The following is a 24,113-nucleotide window of genomic DNA, read 5'->3' as shown; positions in this document are numbered from 1 at the left end:
TAACTTGGTCTAGTGCAGGCACATTTTCTGTATGGAAATTGTCAAACAAAGACAAATATTGTCATCAAAATCAAGAATTTGATGACAAGCTTACGAATGAGCTTAGGTCTCAATCTCAATCATTTTACAGTGTGTTCTACAGTAATGTTATTTGACTTTCAATGTTTTTCGGGGCAAAACCAATTCAATTAATTGTGATGCAAAATGGATGGTGTAAGATTAAATAGATCTTTTAAATTGCCTATTTTTGCTGCGTAAAATGGTCCCAACATCACCCAATACGAAGGTCCACCAGCGGCCCTTTTCCTTCATCTCCTCCAGGTGCATTGATAACTCCGACAGTTACGGTCTCCATAATCTCTCCAGCCTGCAGTTGCAGATCACTGATCAAAGACTGAAATAAATACAGCTGCATCAGACATCAAAGCATTTGGCAGACCCCCCCCCCCCCCCCCCCTGGTGTCTGCAGGTCAGTGTCACGGGGTCACACTGATGTGGCCCTGGTGGTAATCTTTTTTACACTCAGAGTGATTTACAGGAAAAAGAGATACAGATTTCCCCCACCCTCCCAGCTATAAAACATAACAGATCTGTTTTGCTTTTTTTTTGGGGGGGGGGGGGGGGGGGTGAAACACCCTTCAAACAGGCTCAGTATTCGCTGGAGTTTGACCCGGTCCGCCGCAGCTCGGACTCCAGACTCGCCCCCGAGATGATAAAGCGACTAATTACTTGTTTTACTGTGTTATTTTACTGCCGGCTGTAATTGCAGCAGCGGGCTGGTGTAATGGGGCCCAGATAAGGATCGTGGCTTTCTGATGAAAAGCAGCTGAGGGTCGGGTACCCTGCACCAATCGCTCCTGCGTGGTCCTCGTTCAGATGTCGGGACCTCATTCGCTGGCTGGAGGCCTTTTTAAGCGTCGGGCTCAGATCAAGAGAGAGAGAGAGAGAGAGAGAGAGAGAGAGAGAGCGCCTTGGAACGCACACGAGGAATTCCACACTTAGGTTTGGACATGAGAACATCTCGCACTGCATGCCGCGCGGCAGCAGAAGCTCGCTGGTGCTGGAGGCCCAGAAAGAGGGACAAAATCTCCCCATGCGGTGCTGACACAGTGTGATGGATGCCGTGGAGTTTAAACACACAGCATATGGCACTTGATATAAAGTTAAAGCCCCCCCCCCCTCCGCTCCCGCCTCCCAGTGCTTTCCTCTCTTTTTTTTTTGCATTGGCATTGAGCATGACAGAGTGTGCCAGGTCTCTGCAGGGAGCTCAGGGCCTATTCCCCCCCCGGAGGAGACACAATGCACCTGCAAACAATTGCGCCGGTTCTGTTACGAGTGCTTGGACTGCGCGTGGGGCTTAATCATGCCAGCTCACTAATAGGATCTGTGCTGGTGAGTAGATCCATAAAAATAGAACAATCCTTCCAGGAAACGCTCATCTCTCCAACAGCCTGACGCTTTTGTTCTGGAGTTCAGGTAAATATACTTTTAAAAACTACTTGACTCTCTGATGTGTTTTGCATTCGGCATTAACGATCAAAGGGATTCCTTCTGTGACGGTGGACTTGGAGAGGGTGTTCATGAGATCCAATGCGTTATTCATTTTCCATCCAGATTGATTTTAGGAAGTGGGATACAACACATTTGGCCTGTAAATGTGAACATTGCCACTGGAAAGATTCATAGTGTGATATATTTCACATGGGCAGTGCTAATTTATTTTAATTTTGTTGATTAATACATGTACATTGACGGGTAATACAAGGGATGAGAGTGACACCCTGCTGCTGAATGTCCACCTATACGAGAGTAAATTATTTGAGCTTATAATCTTTTGAATTCATAACAATAAATAGAATTCCAGTGTGGTGTGGTCACTATCCTTGTTCTGCGATTAGATCAGAAGAAGAAGTTTGTGTCGTTTGAACATTTAAATGCCCTCTATATCAAGTTGCTGGAGAACCGACACCACCTTGTGGCGCGTTCGAACCGAAGCGAGTCCCCCTGTGCACGTTGCACAGAGCTCCAGGCGGGATGAGGACGCTGCTCCTTCCCCTTCTTTGCATCACCAACGTCCTGCTCGGTGCGGCGGAGCCTCCTCCGCTGAGCGAGGAGGCGCTGGAAAGTGAGGCCTCTGACATGTTCTCCTTCCTCCCAACACTGGTTGATTACAGTATGTCACAAAGGTGTGTGTGTGTGTGTGTGTGTGTGTGTAGGTACGCAGGTACCTGACGCCCAGAACAACGTTTGTTGATACATCATGGGAACAGGTGGGAACATGCCAGATGTGGCCTGTTTATTACCTCTGGTCAGTTTGCATGTTGGAGACCTTTAAATCTGGAGCTATTGGCAAACTTTGAAATGAGGACACAATGTCCTTTTCTTTTGGAGATTCCTTGTTGCAAAGAGTGCGACACGAGAAGTGAAGCAAAGAGTCAGCGATGTGATTCAGGTTTGGAATAAATGTACTTCCACTGCTGACGTGTGTTCATGTGTTCATCTGCAAAGGTGCAGGACCTCTGTCACAGAGCAGATATCTGTGCAGGGGACTCCGCAGACAAGCATCCGACTGCTGGCAGCTCCAGAGTTTGTGCGAGAAGTGTGAAGATCATTTGATGAAAGGTAAATAGGTTGCTCAAAAGAAAGCGTTATTTATAGTGAGCAGTATTTTTTCATGTCTAATAAGAGGTTTTTTTCAATTTTGATGCTAATTCTGGCCCAGTCTTTTATATTGCAGAGTTCAGTATGATGTTTTCACTAATAATGTTGAATTAAACGTCAACGTATAAACGGTTCAACAGTTCATCAAATACCCTCGTTGTGTGATGAATGAATACATTCTTGGGATTAGAACTGGTGCAGGATGACGCAGCCGTCAGCCAATAAGAGGACTCGTTCCAGGCGGCGCTGTGGCCTAGTTTGTTTCACCTGGTAGAGCTTTAATAGCTTTAATTAAATGTGATAATTGGAAACCGCCGACCTGACACCATGACAAATCCCTGTGCATTTGTTCAAACGTTTCTTCTTCTAAGACCCACAATGCAAACGGTTTGATGTGTTATAATCCAAAATGATGAGGTGAGTAAAAAAAACAATCATGAATTGAATCCTGCATTGATCTTGTGTTAAAACGGCAAATGGTCCCGTGTGGAATGCAGCATAAATACACATTTAAGCTCCTGACTTGCTGGTATTGGGCTTCAAAAAACATTTGTTATTGTTATTTCTGCACTACCATCTTTTTTGTCACAAGAACACTTTTTATACTAAATAATTAAATTGTTATAAATGCATGTAATTTCATATTTCAAAGGAGTTTGAATTTTTAAGGTTTACCGTGTCCCCATTTTACTCGTTGTGTACAATGTAGATTAAATTAAAAAATAAATGGCGTTACTTTCATGCCTGTTTTATTGGTCAGTAAGTATAGTTTTATTATTTTTTCCTGATTTACTTTAGGCAAACATGCTGCAAGTAATGTTAACAATCTTTTATGGTCCCTGTTTATGGAAGCCCATCAAAACCACTCCTTTAAAGTCATTATAATGATAAACTCATAATATTGATATAGCATATCATAATGAATTGGTAATAATTATGACATAGTTTATCGTTTAACAACTTTTAAGGAGCTTTTATTTTTTTCAAAGCGGCACTAATGACCTTCCATACATTGTTCGAGATTTTCCTCAGGGTGGAGGTAATGCTCCAAAAATTGGTTGCCAACCGCCAATCGAAAATCAGAAGAAGAAGAAGAAGAAGAAGAAGAAGACGAAGAAGAAGAAGCTTTCGCATTTACCCGCGAAAAAGGGAAAAAACACAAACAAATTGACACACGTCTCTCTACCGGCTATAAGACTCCTTTCTTCCACCACAATGCCCGCCACGTCGGAAATACACGCAGCAGAGGAGGAGAAGTCTGCAGAGGAGGTGAAGTCTGCAGAGGAGGAGAAGGAGAAGAAGAAGAACTTTGGTGTCTTCTGCGATGAGCGCGGGTACCTGGACCAGATCGAGCTCATCATGCAGCAGGGCCGCAGGAAGGGAGACCGAACCGGCACCGGAGTCCTCTCCGTGTTCGGGGCTCAGGCCAGATACAGTCTGAGAGGTTCGTCCGGTACCGACCGTTTGCAAGTCCTCCCTGGACGTGCAGCGTCCTGCACAACCAGTCGAAAAGCACCCTGCAAAATAAAGAGAGGCGTTTAAATGATAAAAAAAAGTGTGATTTCAAGTAATTAAATACAGTAGCCACTACTAGAAGGAAACTTCTGTAATGAATGATGTACTCAAGAATATTCAATAACTTCCGGTTTTATTTTGTAGACCAGTTCCCTTTGCTGACGACCAAGCGCGTGTTTTGGAAAGGCATCCTAGAAGAACTGCTGTGGTTTATTAAGGTGAGAGTTAATCCCCAATTTCTTTACAATTCACCCAAATCATTCAACAAAAAGAAGTGCTTTGCTGCCATGCAGATAGTTCAGGGTTCGAGCGCTTTGGATTTTAGATTCCTCATTGATTGGTTCCTCCAGGATCTCAAGCCCTGACCTTCTGTCCGTTTGTGTGGTCTCAGGGGTCGACGAACGCCAAGGAGCTCTCTGAGAAGGGGGTGAAGATTTGGGAGGCCAACGGGTCGCGAGGCTTCCTGGACAACCTCGGGTTCTCCGAGAGGGAGGAGGGCGACCTGGGGCCCGTGTATGGCTTCCAGTGGAGGCACTTTGGGGCCCAGTACACAGACATGCACGCAGGTGCTGCTACACACAGTTGTCTTCATGTTGTGGTTCTTTTTCTTTTTTCAAGGCTTTTCGTTTTATTGTATTTTGTGGGGAGGTGGAACAGTTTGAGCAACAGCGACCAAAACCTGAGCTTTGTTGTCTGATCAAAGTCCTTTCGACACACAGACAGTTATTCACACTATTGGAGGACATTGGCTAGATCAATATTGGGTATTGCACTTTTTAAAAGTGCACTAGACATGATTTAAATCCTATTTTAAATCAAATTGCTCAAATGCAGCTTTAGCATATTGAATGACCGCCCCTCCCCCTTTCATCAAATCCCTCACCAGATTACACGGGACAAGGCGTTGACCAGCTGCAGAACGTCATCGACACCATCAAAAAGAACCCGGAGGACCGGCGGATCATCATGTGTGCCTGGAACCCCAAAGGTGCCACATCTGAAATACTCCTAAACTGCTTCATGCATTGGTTTGTTTTGGCTTGTTTTGTTTTTTTATTTGAAAAATGTCGTCGCTGCAGACCTGCCCCTCATGGCGCTGCCCCCCTGCCACGCCTTGTGTCAGTTCTACGTGTGCGACGGCGAGCTGTCGTGTCAGCTGTACCAGCGCTCGGGCGACATGGGCCTCGGGGTGCCCTTCAACGTCGCCAGCTACGCGCTCCTCACCTACATGATCGCACACATCACGGGACTCAAGGTGGGGGGGAGCCCTTCGCTCGGGGGAAGAAAAAAAAATAATAAAGTTGCTCGATGCTCACATTTAAAAAAAAAAAACATTTTTAACTTCCTTCTGCAGCCGGGCGACTTCGTTCACACGCTGGGAGACGCTCACATCTACGTCAACCACACGGAACCTCTCAAAATACAGGTGGGTCAGGTTAAGGTGGCTTCCCGTTCCCCCCTCCCTCGGTGTCTGACTCGCTCTTCCGTCTAAATTTGCAGCTCCAGAGGGAGATCCGCCCCTTCCCCAAGCTGAAGATCCTGAGGAAAGTGGAGAGCATCGATGATTTCCGGGCAGAGGACTTTGAGATCTGCGACTACAACCCTCATCCGGCCATTAAGATGCAGATGGCCGTGTAGAGATTAGTGTACAATGTGTTACACAAGAAAGAACATTTTACAAGTTCAGTAAATCAGAATTTTATTTAATTGTCTTTTTGACTTTTACAGAAAAGTGCAAAATTGCCAGTTAGTTTGATTTATTTTCAGTTAGTAATATCCGAATTGTAAATAAAGAATTAACATGAGTGATTTGCACTGAATCATTGACTCAAAGCAGCTTCACAAAAGGTCCGGATTCAGCTTCCACACTTCTCCTTCGGGGTACTGGTGTCTCTGCACTGAGGACTCCAGCATCTCGCAGGAGAAGCCCGGATCCTGAGAACGTTTGAGGAAAATATTGCACTTTTAACACCTAAAGTGACTTTGCACATAATACACAATATAACCAATGAACTAGGAATAAGGAAACGTTGTGGTGATGTAGATATATTCACGTTCTAAATCGCCATCTCACCTTGGGAGGCATGTAGTGGGCGTCTCGGATCACCACGGGGCTGGTGAAGTGTTCGTGCAGGTGATCCACATATTCACACATTCTGGCAAGAACAACAAAAAAAAAAGCACATTCAGTCGAGAGCTCTCAACAGGCGACGAGACGAGACGAAACCCCCCCCCCCGAAACCTGCTCTCACCGGTTGCTGAGACTCCCGGACACGGAGATGTAGTCGAACAGAATCAGGTGCTGGACGAGCTCACAGAGGCCGATTCCTCCGGCATGAGGACAGACGGGCACTAAGAGGAAATACAGACGTCACGCCTCTCAACCGGGCACGTCCGCTACGGTCATTTAAGACACGTGGTTCATTACCCCGGAACTTGTGGGCCATCAGCAGCACAGCCAGGTTCTCGTTGACGCTGCCGACCCGACAGCCGTCGATCTGCACGAACTGCAGCGCCGAGGCCTGGAGGAACTGCTTGAACATCACCCTGTTGTGACACTGGAGAGGGAAACGGTCACCCGACAAACAAAAAAAAAAAGACACGTCGGCTCGTACGCCGGATCAAACGTGAGCACTGACCTGCTCTCCCGTCGCCACGCCGATGCCGAGCGGAGCCAGAGCCTGCGACGAGGGCAAAGGTCAAACCTCTTTCATTAATGTTTTATTCCATTCTGTTTACTGCTATTGTTACAGCTTCTAAACCCCATTTCATTACGTCCGAATACTTTATTGTGGACAAAACAGCCGGGCGGGGGGGGAGGGAGGTCTTCGGGGGCGCTCGTCACCTTGGAGATGGCAGCGTGACCCAGGATGTCGTCCGGAGACGTCGGCTCCTCGATCCAAAGAGGTTTGAACTCGGCCAGGCGGGACACCCAGCTGATGGCCTCGGCCACGCCCCACCTCTGGTTGGCATCGATCATCTGCAACACAACACCGCTGCGTGTTTGCTTCTCAATAGGACAGCAATGGTGAAGGAGGGGAGGGGAGGGGAGGGGAGGGGGCGCGGCATAACAACCATACCAGAGTGTTCTCAGGCCCGATCATTTCCCTTATGAGGCGGCACCTGCGCACGTCGTCCTCCAGATCGGCGCCGACTTTCACCTTGAATCTGGTCCAACCGCTTTTAAGTGCGTCCGCGCAGAGCTGCAGAAACACAGGTTTAAAAAAAAAAAAAAAAAGGGAAACCGGTCGCGACCTGAAGCCGCGCCTTTCACAGCGCCGAGACCTGTCGCAGCAGCTCGTCCGGGTATCCGAGCCACGCGCAGGAGGTGGTGTAGGCGGGATAGCCCTCTTTGAGCATGCGGTCCTCTGGGAGGAGACAGAAGCGAGGTCAGGACAGTCAGGGCGACACGGGCCGCCCGGGGACAAAGTGTCCCGAAAGGTGTACCGTGCGCTCACCTCTCTGCCGCTTGCCCTCCTGAGCCTTGGCGATTATGTCTGGATACGGGAACACAAAAAAAAAAAAAAGAGAGAAGCGTTTAGGAGTCTACGCTGCGAGGACGCGTTCCGAACACCCGGAAAACCAGTCTCACCCACGGCCTCCTCCTCCGTGAGCGCGTCGGTGATGTATCTGAAGTCGATGCAGGAGACGAGCTGCCGCGGGTCCTGGATCGACACGAGACATTGTGAATAAGATGTTTTTTTTACACCACCAGCTGGGGGGACATTGGCTACGTGTCATCGTCCCTCCCCCCTCCCCCCCCGGGACTCACCATGTCAACGAGCAGCTTCCACAGCGGCTGCAGGAGGAAAAAAAACGACAGCGGGGGGGTCATAAAGTGTCAAGCCCCCCCCCCCCCCCCCCTCTTCTAATAATGCCCTCAGCAAACAGTCCCCACCTTGCCCTCCGCCCGCGCCCACAGGTCCCACACAGCATTCAGGACTGCAGCCACGGCCAGCTGGATGACTCCTTTCTCCGGGCCCAACTGGTTCGGCCCGAGGGAAAAGAGGGCGGGATGTGGAAAGTGAACACGGGAAGTTAAGGGCAAATGGAAAGTGAAGATCCAATTCCTACTTTTAGTTTTCCAGCTGCAAGCACTTGATTGTATTTGATAAAAAAAGCCAAAGTGAAAGAGCACAAACCCGGCACATTGCTCTTAATCGGGACAATTCATCGTTGGTTTCAGTCCATGTTTTTTTTGGCTGCAATCATTTTGGAAAAGCTGGATTCAAGAAAAGCTCTTTTACTTTTATTTGTCAATAATAAAAATCTGGACTTTTTTTTGCCACACTATGAAAAATGCTTGAGCTTTTCTTCATGCCGCCGAATTACATTTCATGTTCATCAGTCTTCATCGGGACTTTGAGACCTTCAGAAACAGGATTAGTCCCCCTCTGGGTCCTTCAATCACATCAGCAGCAGCTCGCAATGATGACAGACAGGAGGAATTTAAATTGAAACCGGCTTATCTGGCTCTTTTTTTTTCTTCTTCAATTTAATAAAGTGAACGACACGCTAAGAGGTTATTCTACATTGGACGCGCTCACCCATCTCATCTGGCCGTCGCTGGTCAGCAGGCGGTAGAATCCCCGGAAGTCGCTCACAATCTCCTGCAGGGATTTGCCCACAACCAGAGCGGCCACGGCCTCCACAGCGCAAACCACTGCGGGTCACAACCACCACCAGTGAGCCTTCTGAGGGGGCGTTTCATGGATGCATTGACCACCAGGTGGCAGTGGATGGTTCAAATGTATTATAGCCTTATATTTTAGGCTTTATGTCAAAGAACAGTGGGGGGTCAAAAAAAAGGAAACTATTTAGGTGCATGAAGTTAGCGTTTAATTATGCATTTTAAGCAAGTTGAAAACCAATATTCTTAGTTGTGGTTGAGTGAAGAATAGCAGAACCTTCTGATTTCACTTGTCACCTCACTTTGTTTAGCTGGTGCACTTTATCTTTATTTCTAATTATTATTATTATTATCTCCTCTTACTTACTAACACATATATTTTATTATACTTTTATTTTATTTTTATCTTATTGCTGCACTATGTTGTCATTATTGTACTGTCTTCCGTCATGCACCAACTGCCAAGACAAGTTCCATGTATGTCTAACATATTATGGCAACAAACGTTTCCTGATTCCTGATTAATCCTCACATTGTATTCACAGTTTGGAAATCTATTGCGAGCCGGTTAACTTTGGGCTCTCGGTTATTTCTTCTGTTTTCAATTTTACCACACTCATTTAACAAAAAAGTAAAAAATTACACACAGTGCATCTGTTCAAGGATCCACCTGATTAAAGCCTTTTAATTGCCATTGTAACAATGAATAATTAGCTGATGCACGCCTATGCCCTACAATATCTCATCATGTAAGTTCCTTACATTTCCTTATATCTGCGGTCACGCACCAACCGCCAAGTCAAATTCCTGATATTTCCTCAAGGGGGGAGTTCCGAGCTTCTCAGCAGCACCTGAACGCAGCACCGACTTTTTGTGCACCTACTACATATTCCCTCGTTGAAAAAGCTCACCGATCTGCGTGCCTTTTCCCAGAGTGAACGTGAAGCCGAAGCCCTTCAGCCCGCGGTCCGTGTGGATCACCACGTACGCGGTGGAGTAGTCGGGGTCTGTGTGCTGCGCGGGGGGGGGGGGGGGGGGGGGGAAACACGCGTGAGCGAAACGCACGCACGCGAGCGCGCGCGCGCGCACAATAAACAGCAAACGTCCTCACCATGGCGTCGGAGCCGTGCTGCTCCAAGGACGTCGGGAATCTCACATCCCGCACCGTCACGCCGGTGATTTTGTGCAGCATTTTGGGAGAGAACTTCTGTTGTTGTTGATGTTGTTGGGTTTTTTTGGTCTCTGCTTGCGGAGGACTTCCTGCTGCGCGTGACCTGCGGCGGTTGGTCCCGCCCACCTCGCTGTGTCATTGGTTGAAAACTGATCCATTTAAAACAAAGGTAAATACAAACGTTTCGGGTGTGAAAAATAAATGAACTAGAATTTGTAAAATCACGTCTTTATTGTACAAATTGCAACCATTACCTCTCTCCCAAATATATTTTGCAATCTTTTAATTTTTTTGGGGGGGATAATCTTAGAAAATGAGCATTTTTTTAAATATACAAAAGCCCTTCTTTACAAGCTCAATCATCAATTAGTGTTCCTCTCATCACAATACCGCCCCAATAAGTAAAAGGAAAACATCCCTGTAAAAAAACCTGTCACTATGAGATACAAATAGTTTCTGCAGAGCCACTTTAGATGCATGAACATGAAAGAGCCCGGAGTGCTTCAGTCGGTCACACTGTAGACGATAAAATGATTGTTTCCCATTTATTGGGGGGCTTTGTTCATGTTTTCTCCACTTCTAGAAAGAGCTCTTAAAATCATCTTGTGTTCTCCAAGTGTCAATCTGGCTTTAGCGAGGAGCCGCTAAAGTGTCATCACTGTCTAAATCACTGACACGTTACGTTTGATCGAACTGAGGAACAAAAAAGAATGACTTATAAAACAAGCTGGTATGGATAAAATGTGACACAGATTTGAGATAGCAAAGGAAAACAGAATAAAATGGTATGAAAACAAAAGTTGAAATCCGTTTTGAAATATTTGAAAGGCATCAAAGACCACGTCACAGTCGCTGATGTGTAACAAATAAGAAATTGCACCGCAGCGGATAAAGTGTAGCTTAAGTTAAGCTGTGTGGGATTTATACGTTTAAATAATTACTGCCAAATGGACTGTATAAGGACTGACAGTCCCCTGAGAGCTTCTCCCTGTTAGTATAATATATTATATCTGTTAATAATTAATTGAATTGATGTAGAATTCACAATTTACCACAAAAGAGGCTATCGGAGCTCGAGTCCACGTTAAACTGCATGTTTTTCTATTACAAAGCATGATCACAGCTTTTTTATACAGCAATAGGTTGTGTTGTAACATGTATGGTATGTAACATGACTGAAATTCTTACTAGCACAGTCCTCAATGTACACCGTGAGAAGAATCCACATAAAAATGAAACACTTCACACATGTTGGCACGTACCATCAATGAGAAAACAGAAATATTCATAAACATAAAATTAAATGATGGCGGATGCTTAAAAAAAAGCAAAAGCTAAAAAATAAAAATAAAAAGTAGTGGTTTATGTGACTGGTTTGGTCTGGTTTCCAGTCGGCTTTCAGTCCAACCATTAAGAGCTCATGTCTTCACGCAAGTGTCTGCCCCGGCGATACGAGTCCAAGCAGGCTATAGGTTCTCTCCTGGCTGGTACAGCGGCTCCGTGGCGGTGAAATAGTCCTCCAGGAAGGACTGCAGGTACTCGAAAGTGGGCCTCTCATCCGGGTCCTTCTTCCAGCAGAGCTTCATCATCTCGTGCAGAGACTCGGGGCAGCCCTGAGGGCACGGCATGCGGTAACCGCGCTCCACCTGCTCCAGCACCTCCCGGTTCACCATGCCTGAGGGGGGGGGGGCGCACATTAAGTTTGGGTTTTTATGGGGAATTCCTCTGAAATGTCCCAAAACACCCTTTAGGATTTATTGGATCAGATCAGATATACAAAACATGGAAATGTGTGGTATTTTGTCTTGATAAGAAAAAAATATGTAGAATATATATATATATATACAGTATATATCCAAATATAACTAACTTCGTCAACCAGCATCGTTTAAGAAGCCTGGTTGGTTGCCTGGCAACAACACAACGCCAGAAAGTCACTAAAAACAGCAGCTAACGGGCCGTTAGTTGTAGTTTCATATTGAGCTTGCAGACATGAAAGTGTATTGCTGTTGTTGTTTTTTTAAATGGTTTTAACGCTATTGTTGGCTACAATGAATACAAAGGGCAGCCGTGTGAAGGGGGGGCAGAACACTGCAGGCACTGCTCCGCAGGGCGGCGTCGCTACGGCAGATGGTTGTAAACAAGAGTGGTGTTCAATCTCCTGATCGCCCTCCACCAGATGGTCTCATTTAATCTCAAACGTGTGTGTGAGTGTGTGTGTGTGTGTGTGTTTGTGCGTTCCTCCTGCATAAAACAAGCGGCGCAGACAATGTCAGGCGGCTTCGCTTCATCCTCAGGAGCACGCAGCGTGACGGCAAACTGACGGACTGAAAGCGGATGACTCTGACGATGACAATCGCCGCCCTCCGAGCTGCACCTTCTATTTAATCCACAGCAGAGGTTGTGTGTGTGTGTGTGTGTGTGTGTGTCACTTACCTGGGTAGGGCACTCTGCCTTTGGTGACGAGCTCAGTGAGTAAGATCCCGAAGGACCAGACGTCTGATTTGATGGTGAAGCGGCCGTACAAGGCGGCCTCCGGGGCCGTCCATTTAATTGGGAATTTGGCCCCTGGAATGTTAACAGAGGGGAGAGGGGTGAGGGGTGAGGGGTGAGGGGTGAGGTGAGGGGATTCCACCAGAGGGCGTAAGCCTCCATCCCAGCCTTTACTTCCAGTGAATCACAATGGCCATGGACCCTACAGTCCTTTCTGCCAGCAGACATTTTGACTCGTCATAGTAGGAGATCACATGTTCTACCGACGCTTTCAGTTGTGAACGTAAGAGATTGAACGTAAGCAAGCGTGCACCAGGAAGCAGCTGAATGGAATCATTTATCGTTCATTTCATTATTTACATCCATGTTTTATGCTGCCTCAAGTCCAAATGTCCTGAGGGAAAGAGGCCTATTGTATCCTTAAGACCAATAATCATAATGATAATAATGACATTATTGCCCCTGCAAGTATTATTCATTTGCCATTGTTATATAATGAACAATGTCATTTAGGGGTATTGTCTAATCTCATAGTTTTAATGCAGTATGATCTAATTACTTCTATAGTGTGTTTATTATTTAATTTATCTTGAGGGGATCCTTTCAGGTAAACCCGGCATTGAGCAGAATATATTTTTCATTAACACAAGTAGACCGATGGAGGTTAGGCGACACCCCTTAACCTACATTGTTCTTTTGCTCAACGCGAACAATGGGAAATTAATTGTACTTTTCATGCACGGACCCATAATTGAGGAAATTGTTCTTGTGGGGTTGGTTCACGAAAATATAAAAACCGCAGAGCTCCTTTTTGTGTTTTAAATCATATCATTATGCACTATTATCTGTCACTAAACAACCACATATAATTCATAATTATATATTATAATTTAATTTCGTCACTGTGCCTTCTCAGCCACTATATTTTGGTAAACTCTCTTTGTTGGACATTCTCTTCCACTGAACTAATCCTGAGCCATCGCCCCCCCCCCCCCCCCCCCCACCCGCCCCCACGAGAGGAGACAGCGCGGAGTCGTCCTTGTTCCGCGAGGTCGCAGCTGCATCCCGACACCTCGTTCACCTGTGACGCCCCCCCCCCGCCCTTCCCCCCCGTGTGCAGAAGAAGCCCCCGCCCACCTTGTCTGGCGGTGTACTCGTTGTCCTCTATCAACCTGGCCAGGCCGAAGTCGGCGATCTTGCACACCAGGTTGTCGGCGACGAGGATGTTGGCGGCGCGCAGGTCCCTGTGGATGTAGTTCATCCTCTCGATGAACGCCATGCCGTCGGCGATCTGGGGAGCCACGAAGGAAAAAAAAAAAAAAGAACGAGGATGAGAGCCCGGAGTAGATCATTTTTAGCATCAAGGCCTCTGTCAGACACAAAGAGATCTCAGAGGCCTAAAATAGAAAGTTAACGTTTACTGGCAGAAACGCCGCTGAAGGAGAAACGCACAGGTAAGCATGGTTCGGGTCTCACCTGTGCCGCCATGTCCACCAACAAGGGCAGCTTCAGGAACTTGCCGTCGCCCTCCTTGAGGAAGTCGAGCAAGCTTCCTGTAAAACGCAAACGACGGGTTGCTGACACTGACACTGTAAGTATGTCTTAGCTTTTACTTTAGGAAATTAAACTGAACATCTAAACAAAGCTGGAGTGTGACAAGACGAGTGTCATCCCTCTTCAAGTGTGGCGGGCGTACCTTTGGCCATGTACTCGGTGACGATATAAATGGGCTCCTCGGACACCACGGCGTAGAGAGGCACCAGCTTGTCGTGCCGGAGCTTCTTCATGATCTGAGCCTCTTGGAGGAAGGCCTCGGGCGACATGGTGCCCGGCTTCAGCGTCTTTATGGCCACCTTGGTGGTGCCGTTCCACGTGCCTGTGGAAGACAAAGGCGGAGAGGCCGGGGGGGGGGAGGAGGAGGAGCGCCACGGCATTAATTAGCTCCTCGCAATTGCTCAGACTCGAGCCCCTCGAAGGAAGCGTACGAAGGAGGACTGTCTCCGCAGATAGAGAGGACGCAACAAACAGAGGAAGCCACGGCAGGAAGTGGACAATTCCCCTCGGCGTGGACTGAAATAGACACTGTAAATACACCGAGTGTTTGCGTGCGCGCGTTCTTCATCAGCGCTAACCCTAACCCCTAACCCCCCCGCCTCACTCACCTATCCAGACTTCTCCGAAGCAGCCCTGGCCCAGTTTGAGCTCCAGGCGCAGCGACTCCCGCGGGATCTCCCAGGCGTCTTTGGCGAGCCCCTGCGTCTGCGGCTTGACCGTGGGGCAGACCGACGTCAGCCTGTGGCAGAGCCCGTCGGCGTGCTCTGCCACGGGGGAGGAGGGGGGAGGGGGGGGGGGGGAGAGAAACAAAATCAATACAGGAATTTGTTACAAAAGGGACACAAAAACGCCGGGAGACACCCGGAGACACCCGGAGACGCACGCCGCGTACCCGTGTAGTGTTTGACGAGCTTCTGCAACGCGTCGAACTGCGCCCGGGTGGTGATGTAGTAGCCCCCGCTGTCCAGCTTGCGGATCTTGTAGTGTTTCACGTTGTCCCCCTTGGCGTCGTCCCAGTCCCGTATGGACAGAGAGTAGGCACCTGGAGGAGAAGGGTGGGACATTTTTCAGAGAGGGCCTAACCCTAATCCCTAATCCCTAAACCCTAACCCTAACCTTGACCCCTAAACCCTAACCTTGACCCGCCTCAACGTGCAATACTCAAAATTGCTAAAAATACTCGAGTCCTTTATCGCCGTTGCTTCTGCTGGATCAAGAAACAGACTGAGAGCAGAAGATCACCGATTCACACTCAGTGTCAGCTGTATTCTCGGGTTTCTATTTTGGAATGCTCCATGAATGCATTTTGCTCGCCCGTCTGACTTCGGGACACCGCGTGATTGTCAGCTGAGCGGATGCTTCCCGCGGGGGAAGAAGCCAGCGTACGGGATCCTCTCACCTTTAGTGGTTTCACTTTCTCGCACCAGGAAAGTTCCTCGATGGTTTCCTGTGTTCAGCAGCAACCTCTCAGCGTCTTTGCGCCCCATTTTACCAAAGTACCACCTGTCAAGAGGAAGCATTGACATTTATTATGCTCCATTAAACATTTGTAGTTTTAGTGTGTGTGTGTGTGTGTGTGTGTGTGTGTCTCAGATGGTGGTGTATTATAACGCGCCTGCATGGAGAGAACGTACATAACATATGACCACAAGACCACGGAGAAAAGGGGACTTTTCATGGTTATGTCCATTGGAAAGAGTGAAGCTGTCAGTGGAGAATCGCAACGTGAGGCTTCATCCAGGCCGGGGAGCTGTTGGTATTTGCCCCCGTGCTGTCAGCCACGTGGGATGGGATCATGCCAGTGTTATTAGTCTCCTTGTGCAAAGGTGGGGGGGGGGGGGGGGGGGGGGAGCAACGGGGCTTTTAACAAGGCCTTACTCTTCAGCCTGGATGGAGTCAGCAGGGGCCACATAGTTGCTCGGGATGTAGCCGTTCCTACCCGTGTTGATGGAGCGAGCCTCCCACCAGTCCCCCTCCCTGCGGGGGAAAAAGAAAGAAAAAAATGGAAGGACAATGGCGCGGGAGAGAGATGAGACAAAGGCCAGGTCCCACTTTGACTGATGGGAAGCGGTTAATGGTTAATTATTCACCCATTAGGCGTGGATGAATTATCCTCCCTTTAGCTTCCACGGTGGCTTACGGGAAAATGGTTTGAAGGCACGTAGCTTTTTTTAGTAATTTGTTCTGCATTAATTTAACCCCCCCCCCCCCCCCGCCTGGACTGAAAACCACTGTCACAATGGGAATTCAATAAGCCTAATCTGCTTTCCATGACAATGCTGAAGGCGACAATTCCGCCGCAAATGTATTCACAGAACAGGTGCGTGGAAGAGAGTAATCTGGTTATCACTGGAGTGAATAAAAGCCCCGTGAACTGAGAGGGAGAAACGGGTGGGGGGGGGCGCTCACGTGTTGTTGATGATCTGGAAGCGGTCTCCTTTCTTAAAAGAAAGATCGTCCGACGTCCTCGCTTCGTAGTCGTACAAGGCCACAAAGAAGGTGACGCCACCTGGAAGCACAAGGAGAGGCGTCTTTGTAATGAAGAATGAAGAGGCAGAGGGCCTCACGACGCCAAAGACCAGATTTGTGTGTGTGTGTGTGTGTGACTGTTTAAATGGACCATTAAGGTATAAATAAATCTGTCTCGCCAAAGGCCTGAGTTGCTCAGACTGTATTGATTTTCTAAGGTTTTTTTAAATCTGTTGTGTGATTCCCTTCTAATGCTCCGAAACCGCGACAACACACCGAGACAGAAGGAAATGCAACGCGTTTGACCAGCTACAGGGTCTCTCTAGTGCTACATGTCACATGTAACACAACTCATAGTCCCATGAATAATGGTAGAAATCCTTTACCAGCTTCCTGTGAAAGGTTCGGCCTGCTGTACAGCCACTCCCTCAGACACATGATGAAATATATATATATATATATATATATATATGTACATATACACCAACCACAGACCACAATGCTGTCAGAGCAGTAATCTCATTATCTGAGCCACGGCAGTGCCACCTTCGCCCCTCTCTGAGAGCGGATAATCCATCACCGAGGAGGATTACAACCCTAAATCCCACCGAAACAGGAGGGTTGAATCTCATCCCCTTTTTTGTCCTCCTCGCTGTAAGCTGCTCAGACACATTAAGGGTGATGGCGGATGATAACAGATGATAAACCTGGGTTTCACTCGAACAGGGGGAAAGCTAGTTAAAATAACAGCGGCCCCGGGGACATTACCACGTTAAGCTCAGTGTTAAGTGCTTTAGTGTGTTTTAGCCCATTTACCCTTTAAACCCATCTGGGAATATTCTCCTAAGACTATTGCCTCATATCAGTACTAAGAATGGGCATCGGGTGGTAAATGTATTCTTATCTTCCCCGAAGGAAACAGTGGTGAATCTCGTGAATCAATGCGCAAATAAACAATAATTAGGAACACTTTTTTATATTACTTGTGTTTGACAATCTTTACTCGTTTTGTATACAAGTTTGGTGAGAAATATTCTCTCAAACCCAAAACGTGCTGGCAAATCTGCATCTCTGTCGGCGTGGCCGAAACGCGGCGGATTACACGCGGTCTCCACGAGATTGAACTCGAACATAAAAATTCAAATCCAAAATGTGTTTCCATACGGCGTTACGCAGAAAAATGCTGATTGAAGGACACAAAGATTACAGGGGGGAGGGTGGGGGGGGGTTCCAACTCACTTGAAACGGCGCCGGAGAAGGAGTTGGACACGGGCCCGGAGAAGGAGGACGCCCCGCCGAAGGGGGTCATGGCGGACGAGCCTCCGAACGGCGTGATGCTTTGGTTGAAGCCGGGCGCCCCGGAGCCCGAGGAGGAGGAGGGAGGAGGCGCGTTCTGCTGCAGCTGGGTGGGGTCCGGCCCGTAGTGACCCACGTGAGGCGCGCCGACGCCGGCGTCGGAACCCGGCGCCGCCGAGTTCTCCGGCCGATACTTCATGGCGGGGCCTTTGTCCTCTTTGCTCTTGACGCAGCCCATCGTCTCGCCCTGAAAAGGGGGGGGACAGACGAGACGATGAATACATGAATAAAGTGCAGCGGCGGGATCAGCGAGCGCAACGCGCGGGCGAATGAGCATCCGTTATGAAACAAAAACTCAAAATGACCGGATTTTTCCGTCATTTTGTTGTGGCGACCCGCTAAGACGATAAGCCAAGTGGTAACTGGGACATACGTGCAAATGGGAGGATCCAGCCCTGAAACCACGCGCCGCTCCGACGCGAAGATTCAATCGAGGGCTGTAAAGCTGACGGGTGGAAAGGTGATTATCCATTCCGGGTCACGGCAGGTCGATGAACAACAATCTACGCATTAAAGACCAATCCAAAGCCGCTTCAGCCTCAACGGGGGGAGGAATGAAAACTCTGAATGACGCTCAAAGCGAATGACTAAAACAGGCGTTCAGGGCCCACCGGGGGGGCAAAGGAAGCGAATCGCAGCTCCCGCAAATGCATGCAAGGCCACTAACAGAGAGATGGAAACAGAAAAGGAAAACTAGACTTTTTGCACCACCGCAAAAGACGAGGGCCTCCGATAACCTCCGGTCCACCTGCAGAGCGTTACATAAGCAGTCTGGGGTGTCTTGTGCTTGTGCGTGGGAGGAATCCGTGTCTGTACATCGTGTGTCTGAGCCCAGAATCACAACGTCTCATCATCATCATCATCATCCGTCCTCCCGACCGCGCTGCAGGATCTAAAAACGGAGCCCGCGAGAGACACAGAACGCTCGTAAAGATCAGAACGCTTCTCGTTTCTCTCCAACGACGACGGCGGCGGCGGCTGCTGCTGGAGCAGTTGGCCTCAAATCAATTGGCGCCGGCACATCACAATGACAGTTGAACAATGGAGGACCCGAAAGGGAACCAGGGGCTTTGAAAGCAGCCCTGAACAACGCGCCGGTGAAACAGAAGAGGCTCTTCTCGAGACACCTCTCACTGATTTTTTGGAACAGTGGGTTTGATTTTCGGTGGGAGGCGGGAGGGGGGAGGGGGTCGACCTTTTCCCCTCATCAGCAAAGCGAGCATGCATCCGAGAGTTCATCGGGTTCCCCGAGCTGAGCTGCCGAGAAAATCAACAAAAGGGGGGGGGGGGGGGGGGGGGGGACAAATCAAAAGGAACCTTCCCGAGGGTTCGGAGCACTTTGCTCAAATAAAAACCGAACGAGCGTTTAAATTGCAGGTTGCAGCTCTCGGTGAGCACTGGCAGGCCGAAAAAAAACATTTCATAGAAAAGTCCCTCGAAAGGGACCAAGATATCTGATCTCAGACGTTAGATCTCGGAGCCAGAATGTTGAGAATGTCGGCACGAGTTTCAAAGCCGAGCTTTCCTGGAACGCAGAGACAAAAGCCACAGACAGGCGGCTTCGCTCGTGCGCTGGGCTCCAGGGCGGCGGGGGCCACCGTCCCTTCGTCGGTTCGCTAGTGTTATGGGGGCCTTCGGCTTGATTGTCTCTGCCACCTCCACCAAGAGCTGACCTCAAACTGCACCATACCACGCAGATGCAATTAAGTCTTCTGGGAAAATGTCTAATATATGTTAAACTGCAGCATATTATGCACAGAAAAAATACAATATTCAAGTCAGACAATCGCCAACCCCCCCCCCCCCCCCAAAATAGCGAGATAGTCGACAGACAGACCGAGATACACGGAGTGGCAGTCGGCACCTGTGTGGGCATAGAGACAATGATGTGGTGGTGGGAGAAGAACTGGCATGGGGGGGGGACGCAGCAGCGTGGTGGCGTGAGGGAGGGGGCAACCACACGCAGTGAACACCAGCTTGAACCAGGAGGATTATGGAGGATAGAGGACCATAATAGCAAACCATCCGGGCCTGCAGCATGAAGCAGCGCCGTCATCAAGCTGCACCTGCACACGCGGCCATTTTGGTGGCGTCGACACCCGACGTCCATCGCGTACTGGCCCCGGAGTGTGTCGTCCGCACACGGTGTGCAGTGGCGGCTCGGGTGGCAGCAGGAGAACAGCGGGCGCGCCATCACCAGGAGACCTCCCGCCCAGTCGCACAAGTTCGAGCCGCGCAGTAACAGTGGGGGGACGGAGAGTTTTAAATGAGGCAATTTACAATGTCATCACTAAAAAAACGAGAAGGATCCTTCCTCCTCCTCCTCCTCCGAAATGTCTCTTTGATCAGCCCGCCGGAAATCTTGAAAACAAAGAATGACACAGAGCGGCCTCTGCCTTCGGGGTCCGTCGGTGGAAGCGGCGTCTCGAGGGACACAAACACAAAGATGTTTGGGTGTTAAAGGGAAAGCATCCAATTGGCTAAAAACAGGAAATATTTTCAATTGGCTCATCAACGGCGATCCGGGCCTCCTTGTGAAGACATTGGGAACATAATGACTCAAGTGAGTGTTCACAAAGCCTCCGACACAGCAAACGCAACCACACGCAGTCCCTGTGACACAACTCTCCCAACAAAGCTAACAACTTAATGTCAACACTGGCCTGACCTTTGACCTCTATCGTCCCTCCCAACATGTCAGCTGCACACTCTCATTACATTACATGTTATTAGCTGACGCTTTTATCCAAATCGACTTACATTGCATTATAACCCGTGCATTACATTTTTGCCAGGGGAGCAATTAGGGGTCAGGTGTCTTGCTCAGGGACACTTCGGCATGGCACATGGGGCAGCCGGGATTCGACCCACCAACCTTGCAGCCCCCAGCGCACCGCTCTACTCCATGCGCCACCACCGCCCTCATCAACAAGCTGATTTTGGTTTTCTTTCCACACAGGTTTCTTCAGAATGGCGATAAGACAAGAGGAGGGGGGGGGGGGGGGGGGTTGGCGTTTCCTCTCACGCACCCAAGGCCGAAGCCATGACGGTGTTTGGGTGCTGGCCGGATGTCAAGGTTCAGAATTCGCAACAAAGTTCAGCTGAGTCAGCTGACTGCGGTGGAGTCAGGAACAAACTGAGGCCTTGTTGCTTCATGAAACATTCTAGATTGATCCATTAGTCACACAAAAGACTGTGATGATTTAATGATTTATTTGATTTGTTGTATTCCATCTGATGATGAGCCAAATGCTTTTGGCTGTAATGAATCATTTGTGATAAGAATAATCTTTCCTTGTAGCCTTGCACACAAACTAAAGTTTAGTGACCAACCTTAACAAACACCGACATATCAGCTCAACCAGAACCGGCAAAAGATATTAGCATAAGTCAGTTGTTTCATAAAGAGCATGAGGCTGTTTAGCTTAATGCTAGCTAAATGCTAATTATAATAACAGTGGGGGGAGGCCCTCTGAATCTTTACTGCAGGCCTCAGATCCGCGGCAGACGTTGATGTTACCACTGTGCACCACATTCCTCTGATGCCAACGGGTTAGAACCGTTCTGGGAGAGGAGTCATGTGACGTTACGGGTGCGAAGCCTCGGTTGCGGAGAGACGTCGTCAGTAACTCAGTTCTATCATAACATGAAATATAGTCTCATTTAATCACTGACTGTCTTTAAGCGTTCATAATTCAGTCCTTTGAACATATGTTCAACGCTTTCATTTTTTTTACTTAACTTGACAAATCAGAGCACAAGTCCTTTAGGGAGGCTTTTTCCGAGTTATTGCCATGCCAGACAACCAAAATCACACCTTTTCTGGAATAAACCGGTCTCATGGGGATACCTGGATACTGGGCTGAGTGGGAGCTATTTTAGGGAAATCGGAGTGTGTGTGTCTGCAAATTTGTGAACACACAACAGGGCCGAGTGTTTGGAGTGTCAACTTCTGAACAGAGTGACCACGTGATCGGCTGGATTGGGCGTTTTTTTCTTTCTTTTTTTTTTCTCTCTGCAGAAACACATCCCGAAACTTCACACACTTCTTCTCTCGTCTCTAAGATTCCTGCTTAAACATGTTTTTCAAGCAAAGTCGTGTCTCTACAAGCCACGCTGCCTTTTGGATGTTTTCTATGTTTTTTTCTTTTTGGTGTCATTTTGTGTGTTTTTACCCTATAATTAATTCCCCTAATAATAGAAAAATCCTTATGGAAAACACTTACTCTAAGAACATCATATATTCCTTCAGTGGAGTTTATTCTCCTTGTGTATTAATAGATCTGTGGTCTTTATTGAGAGATTTTTTTGGGGGAGCGTGTTTTTGTGCACACACAGAAATGTGCATTTTTTGTACTGTTATATATTCATATATATATATAGAGAGAGAGAGAGAGCCTTGATATTCTTTTATGGTCTGAGGGAGAACTGTGTGCTTCTTAGTAATGAGACGAGATCTCACCGATTTCGGGCTGCTGTCTGGTCTTTGATCTGTAGCAGGTACGGATTAAATGGCGTAGGGACTTTGCGCCAATCTCCCTCGGCCGGATTGTTATCTGCTTACTGAAATGACGAAGCGGTTGCGCAATGGTGTTTAGATTGCTACCACATGCTACGTTAAATACAAATCGTACCGACGGGTTCCAGTGAAATACACGGATTTCACCGCCACGTTTGAATAAAATGTCAACTTCTGCACTATGGGGTGATGAGACCAGGCGTTTAAAAACACACTGGGAGGACATGTTGCAGAATGGGTCAACAAATCCACCGTCTCATGGTCTAAGGAGGCCATATCTTATAAAGTGGATGCTTACAATGACTCAGTCCCGCTCGTGCAGAGCTGTCCGGCTCAATCCGAGGGAAGGAGGACGATCCCCGGCCCGGGAACGCCGAGGTGGGGAAACACAAGTGGAGCAAAAGCAACAACACAAACTGGGGACCACGGCGACAAACTGTGACTCAGCTGTTCCATCAGGAAGTTTGAGTTCACAGCCAGAAGGGCCTGGACCTGCTGCTGCTCCTCCTCCTCCTCCTGCTACTGATACACTGTACAATCATCTCACTCAGGAGGAGTCAAGGATCGGGTTAAATATCTGAAACCACGAGGTGGCACTTTGGCATCATGTGTCTGGCTTTAAATGAACACAATAAATTGAAAGCATCGTTGCAACAGGGATGAAATGAGATAAGTTTCCTGTGAGAGAGAGTCAATAGAAACGGACACATGACGTCAATTAGATCAATTCTTCCCCCTGTAGTTTAACTTAGAACCTTTTGTTTTACTACTACATGAAGTACCTTACTAATTAAACCGCATATCATATAAGTGTTGCCATAAAGGTGTGGTGAAGGTGTTTTGACCTTGTCCCACTTTAAGATACGTGTCTGGTTTTCAGTCCTAATTCCTGTGGGACTCCGAGCACGTGCTGTCCACTGATATGTTAGCGTATTAGAAAAAACAAAAAAAAAACGAAACGATGATCAATACATTACACACACGTTACAACCCAGCGGCACGTTCAGACACTTTGGTTCCTTTGTTGATGACAGGTCGACGCGTTCCGGCCCATCCTCCGCGTCGAATCCCGTTGACACACACACAAAAAAAGACACTTTCATTTGGGATTTTACCTTCTCAAATCCGCCTTCTCCTTCTGGTTTTCCTCCTCTGGATTTGCTTCCTCTCCTAAAATCTGATCCGGGAGTGGTGGTGGTGGTAGGAAGGGAGGGAGGGGGGGTGGTAGTTATTCCAACAGAGACCGAACCGCCTTCATCCTCACTTCATCCATCCAGCAGAGGAAAAAAAAAGAAGAAGAAAGAAAGAAGCTGAAGAGATATAATGCCCGAGTTAAATGGATGCCGCGCTGCAGCGCGCGAGGGCGCAGGAGGCAGCCGTCGCCATCGCGGGGGGAAATAAATCCAGCTGCGGATCGGCGAGAACAAAGTGAGATCCCAGAAGTGTCCCGAGCTCTCTTTGTAGCCTCCACTTCCTACTACCAAACTTACATCAACCCCCACCGCACAACAACATGGCCGACCCCGTCTGCGGGACTGGAGGAGCCGCACACAGCTGGGACGGATCCGTCCGGTACAGCTGATCTGAGAACAGCTGCGGAGGGGAGACGACCACACGAAAGGAAAAGAAAAAAAAGGGTGGGGGGGTGGGGTGCGGGGGGGGGCTAGAGGAGGGAGAGGGAGGAGGGGGGGTGTGGCTGAATAAGAGGAATTTATAAAGAGATCCTCATGTGAGAGGCAGCAGAG

At 48.3% G+C, this 24,113-nt stretch overlaps 3 protein-coding genes across 5 annotated transcripts; 1 reads left to right on the top strand and 2 right to left on the bottom strand.

Annotated features, from left to right (window-relative positions):
- Positions 1-2,201: 2,201 nt before the first annotated feature.
- On the top strand, positions 2,202-5,865 carry tyms (thymidylate synthetase). The gene is made up of 7 exons (XM_037455815.2): positions 2,202-4,105; positions 4,321-4,394; positions 4,568-4,742; positions 5,063-5,164; positions 5,256-5,431; positions 5,531-5,602; positions 5,677-5,865. Exons 1-7 carry the CDS (start codon positions 3,877-3,879, stop codon positions 5,812-5,814), a joined length of 966 nt encoding a protein of 321 aa, XP_037311712.2. The 5' UTR covers positions 2,202-3,876; the 3' UTR covers positions 5,815-5,865.
- On the bottom strand, positions 4,045-10,119 carry enosf1 (enolase superfamily member 1). Of its 3 annotated transcripts, none has more exons than XM_037455813.2 (15): positions 9,918-10,119; positions 9,718-9,820; positions 8,724-8,839; positions 8,075-8,161; positions 7,949-7,975; positions 7,769-7,841; positions 7,635-7,673; positions 7,462-7,544; positions 7,257-7,379; positions 7,022-7,156; positions 6,816-6,857; positions 6,605-6,734; positions 6,429-6,528; positions 6,251-6,332; positions 4,045-4,178 (listed from the first exon to the last, which is right to left on the bottom strand). In XM_037455813.2, the coding sequence occupies exons 1-15, from the start codon at positions 9,996-9,998 to the stop codon at positions 4,083-4,085; spliced, it is 1,317 nt and encodes a 438-aa protein (XP_037311710.2). In that variant the 5' UTR covers positions 9,999-10,119; the 3' UTR covers positions 4,045-4,082. The 3 variants fall into 3 exon arrangements, with proteins under 3 accessions (XP_037311710.2, XP_037311709.2, XP_037311711.2); XM_037455812.2 differs by lacking the exon at positions 4,045-4,178 and adding an exon at positions 5,863-6,111 and having other exon boundaries at positions 9,918-10,118; XM_037455814.2 differs by lacking the exons at positions 4,045-4,178; positions 9,718-9,820; positions 9,918-10,119 and adding exons at positions 5,863-6,111; positions 9,569-9,697.
- A 1,183-nt stretch (positions 10,120-11,302) lies between these two features.
- Positions 11,303-23,988, bottom strand: LOC119198525 (tyrosine-protein kinase Yes). The gene is made up of 12 exons (XM_037455811.2): positions 23,484-23,988; positions 17,733-18,036; positions 16,434-16,533; positions 15,903-16,001; positions 15,424-15,527; positions 14,917-15,066; positions 14,633-14,788; positions 14,167-14,346; positions 13,947-14,023; positions 13,608-13,761; positions 12,414-12,545; positions 11,303-11,652 (listed from the first exon to the last, which is right to left on the bottom strand). Exons 2-12 carry the CDS (start codon positions 18,025-18,027, stop codon positions 11,444-11,446), a joined length of 1,656 nt encoding a protein of 551 aa, XP_037311708.2. The 5' UTR covers positions 18,028-18,036; positions 23,484-23,988; the 3' UTR covers positions 11,303-11,443.
- Between the last annotated feature and the right edge of the window lie 125 nt (positions 23,989-24,113).

This window comes from Pungitius pungitius, chromosome 19 (genome assembly GCF_949316345.1).
Source record: "Pungitius pungitius chromosome 19, fPunPun2.1, whole genome shotgun sequence".
NCBI lineage: Eukaryota > Metazoa > Chordata > Actinopteri > Perciformes > Gasterosteidae > Pungitius > Pungitius pungitius.
Note: the sequence above shows the minus strand (reverse complement) of the source record. Positions and strands in the feature narration are given on the sequence as shown.

Excerpts from the sequence above, each read along its gene's own strand:
- tyms (XM_037455815.2), top strand. The coding sequence starts at position 3,877 with ATGCCCGCCACGTCGGAAATACACGCAGCAGAGGAGGAGAAGTCTGCA. Across the intron at positions 4,395-4,567 it reads AACTGCTGTGGTTTATTAAG|GGGTCGACGAACGCCAAGGA; the intron begins GTGAGAGTTAAT and ends GTGTGGTCTCAG. Across the intron at positions 5,165-5,255 it reads GTGTGCCTGGAACCCCAAAG|ACCTGCCCCTCATGGCGCTG; the intron begins GTGCCACATCTG and ends TCGTCGCTGCAG.
- enosf1 (XM_037455813.2), bottom strand. The coding sequence starts at position 9,998 with ATGCTGCACAAAATCACCGGCGTGACGGTGCGGGATGTGAGATTCCCG. Across the intron at positions 9,821-9,917 it reads AGCACGGCTCCGACGCCATG|CACACAGACCCCGACTACTC; the intron begins GTGAGGACGTTT and ends CCCCCCGCGCAG. Across the intron at positions 6,333-6,428 it reads TCCGGGAGTCTCAGCAACCG|AATGTGTGAATATGTGGATC; the intron begins GTGAGAGCAGGT and ends TGTTCTTGCCAG.
- LOC119198525 (XM_037455811.2), bottom strand. The coding sequence starts at position 18,027 with ATGGGCTGCGTCAAGAGCAAAGAGGACAAAGGCCCCGCCATGAAGTAT. Across the intron at positions 13,762-13,946 it reads TGGTGGACATGGCGGCACAG|ATCGCCGACGGCATGGCGTT; the intron begins GTGAGACCCGAA and ends GTGGCTCCCCAG. Across the intron at positions 11,653-12,413 it reads AGGCAGAGTGCCCTACCCAG|GCATGGTGAACCGGGAGGTG; the intron begins GTAAGTGACACA and ends CCCCCCCCTCAG.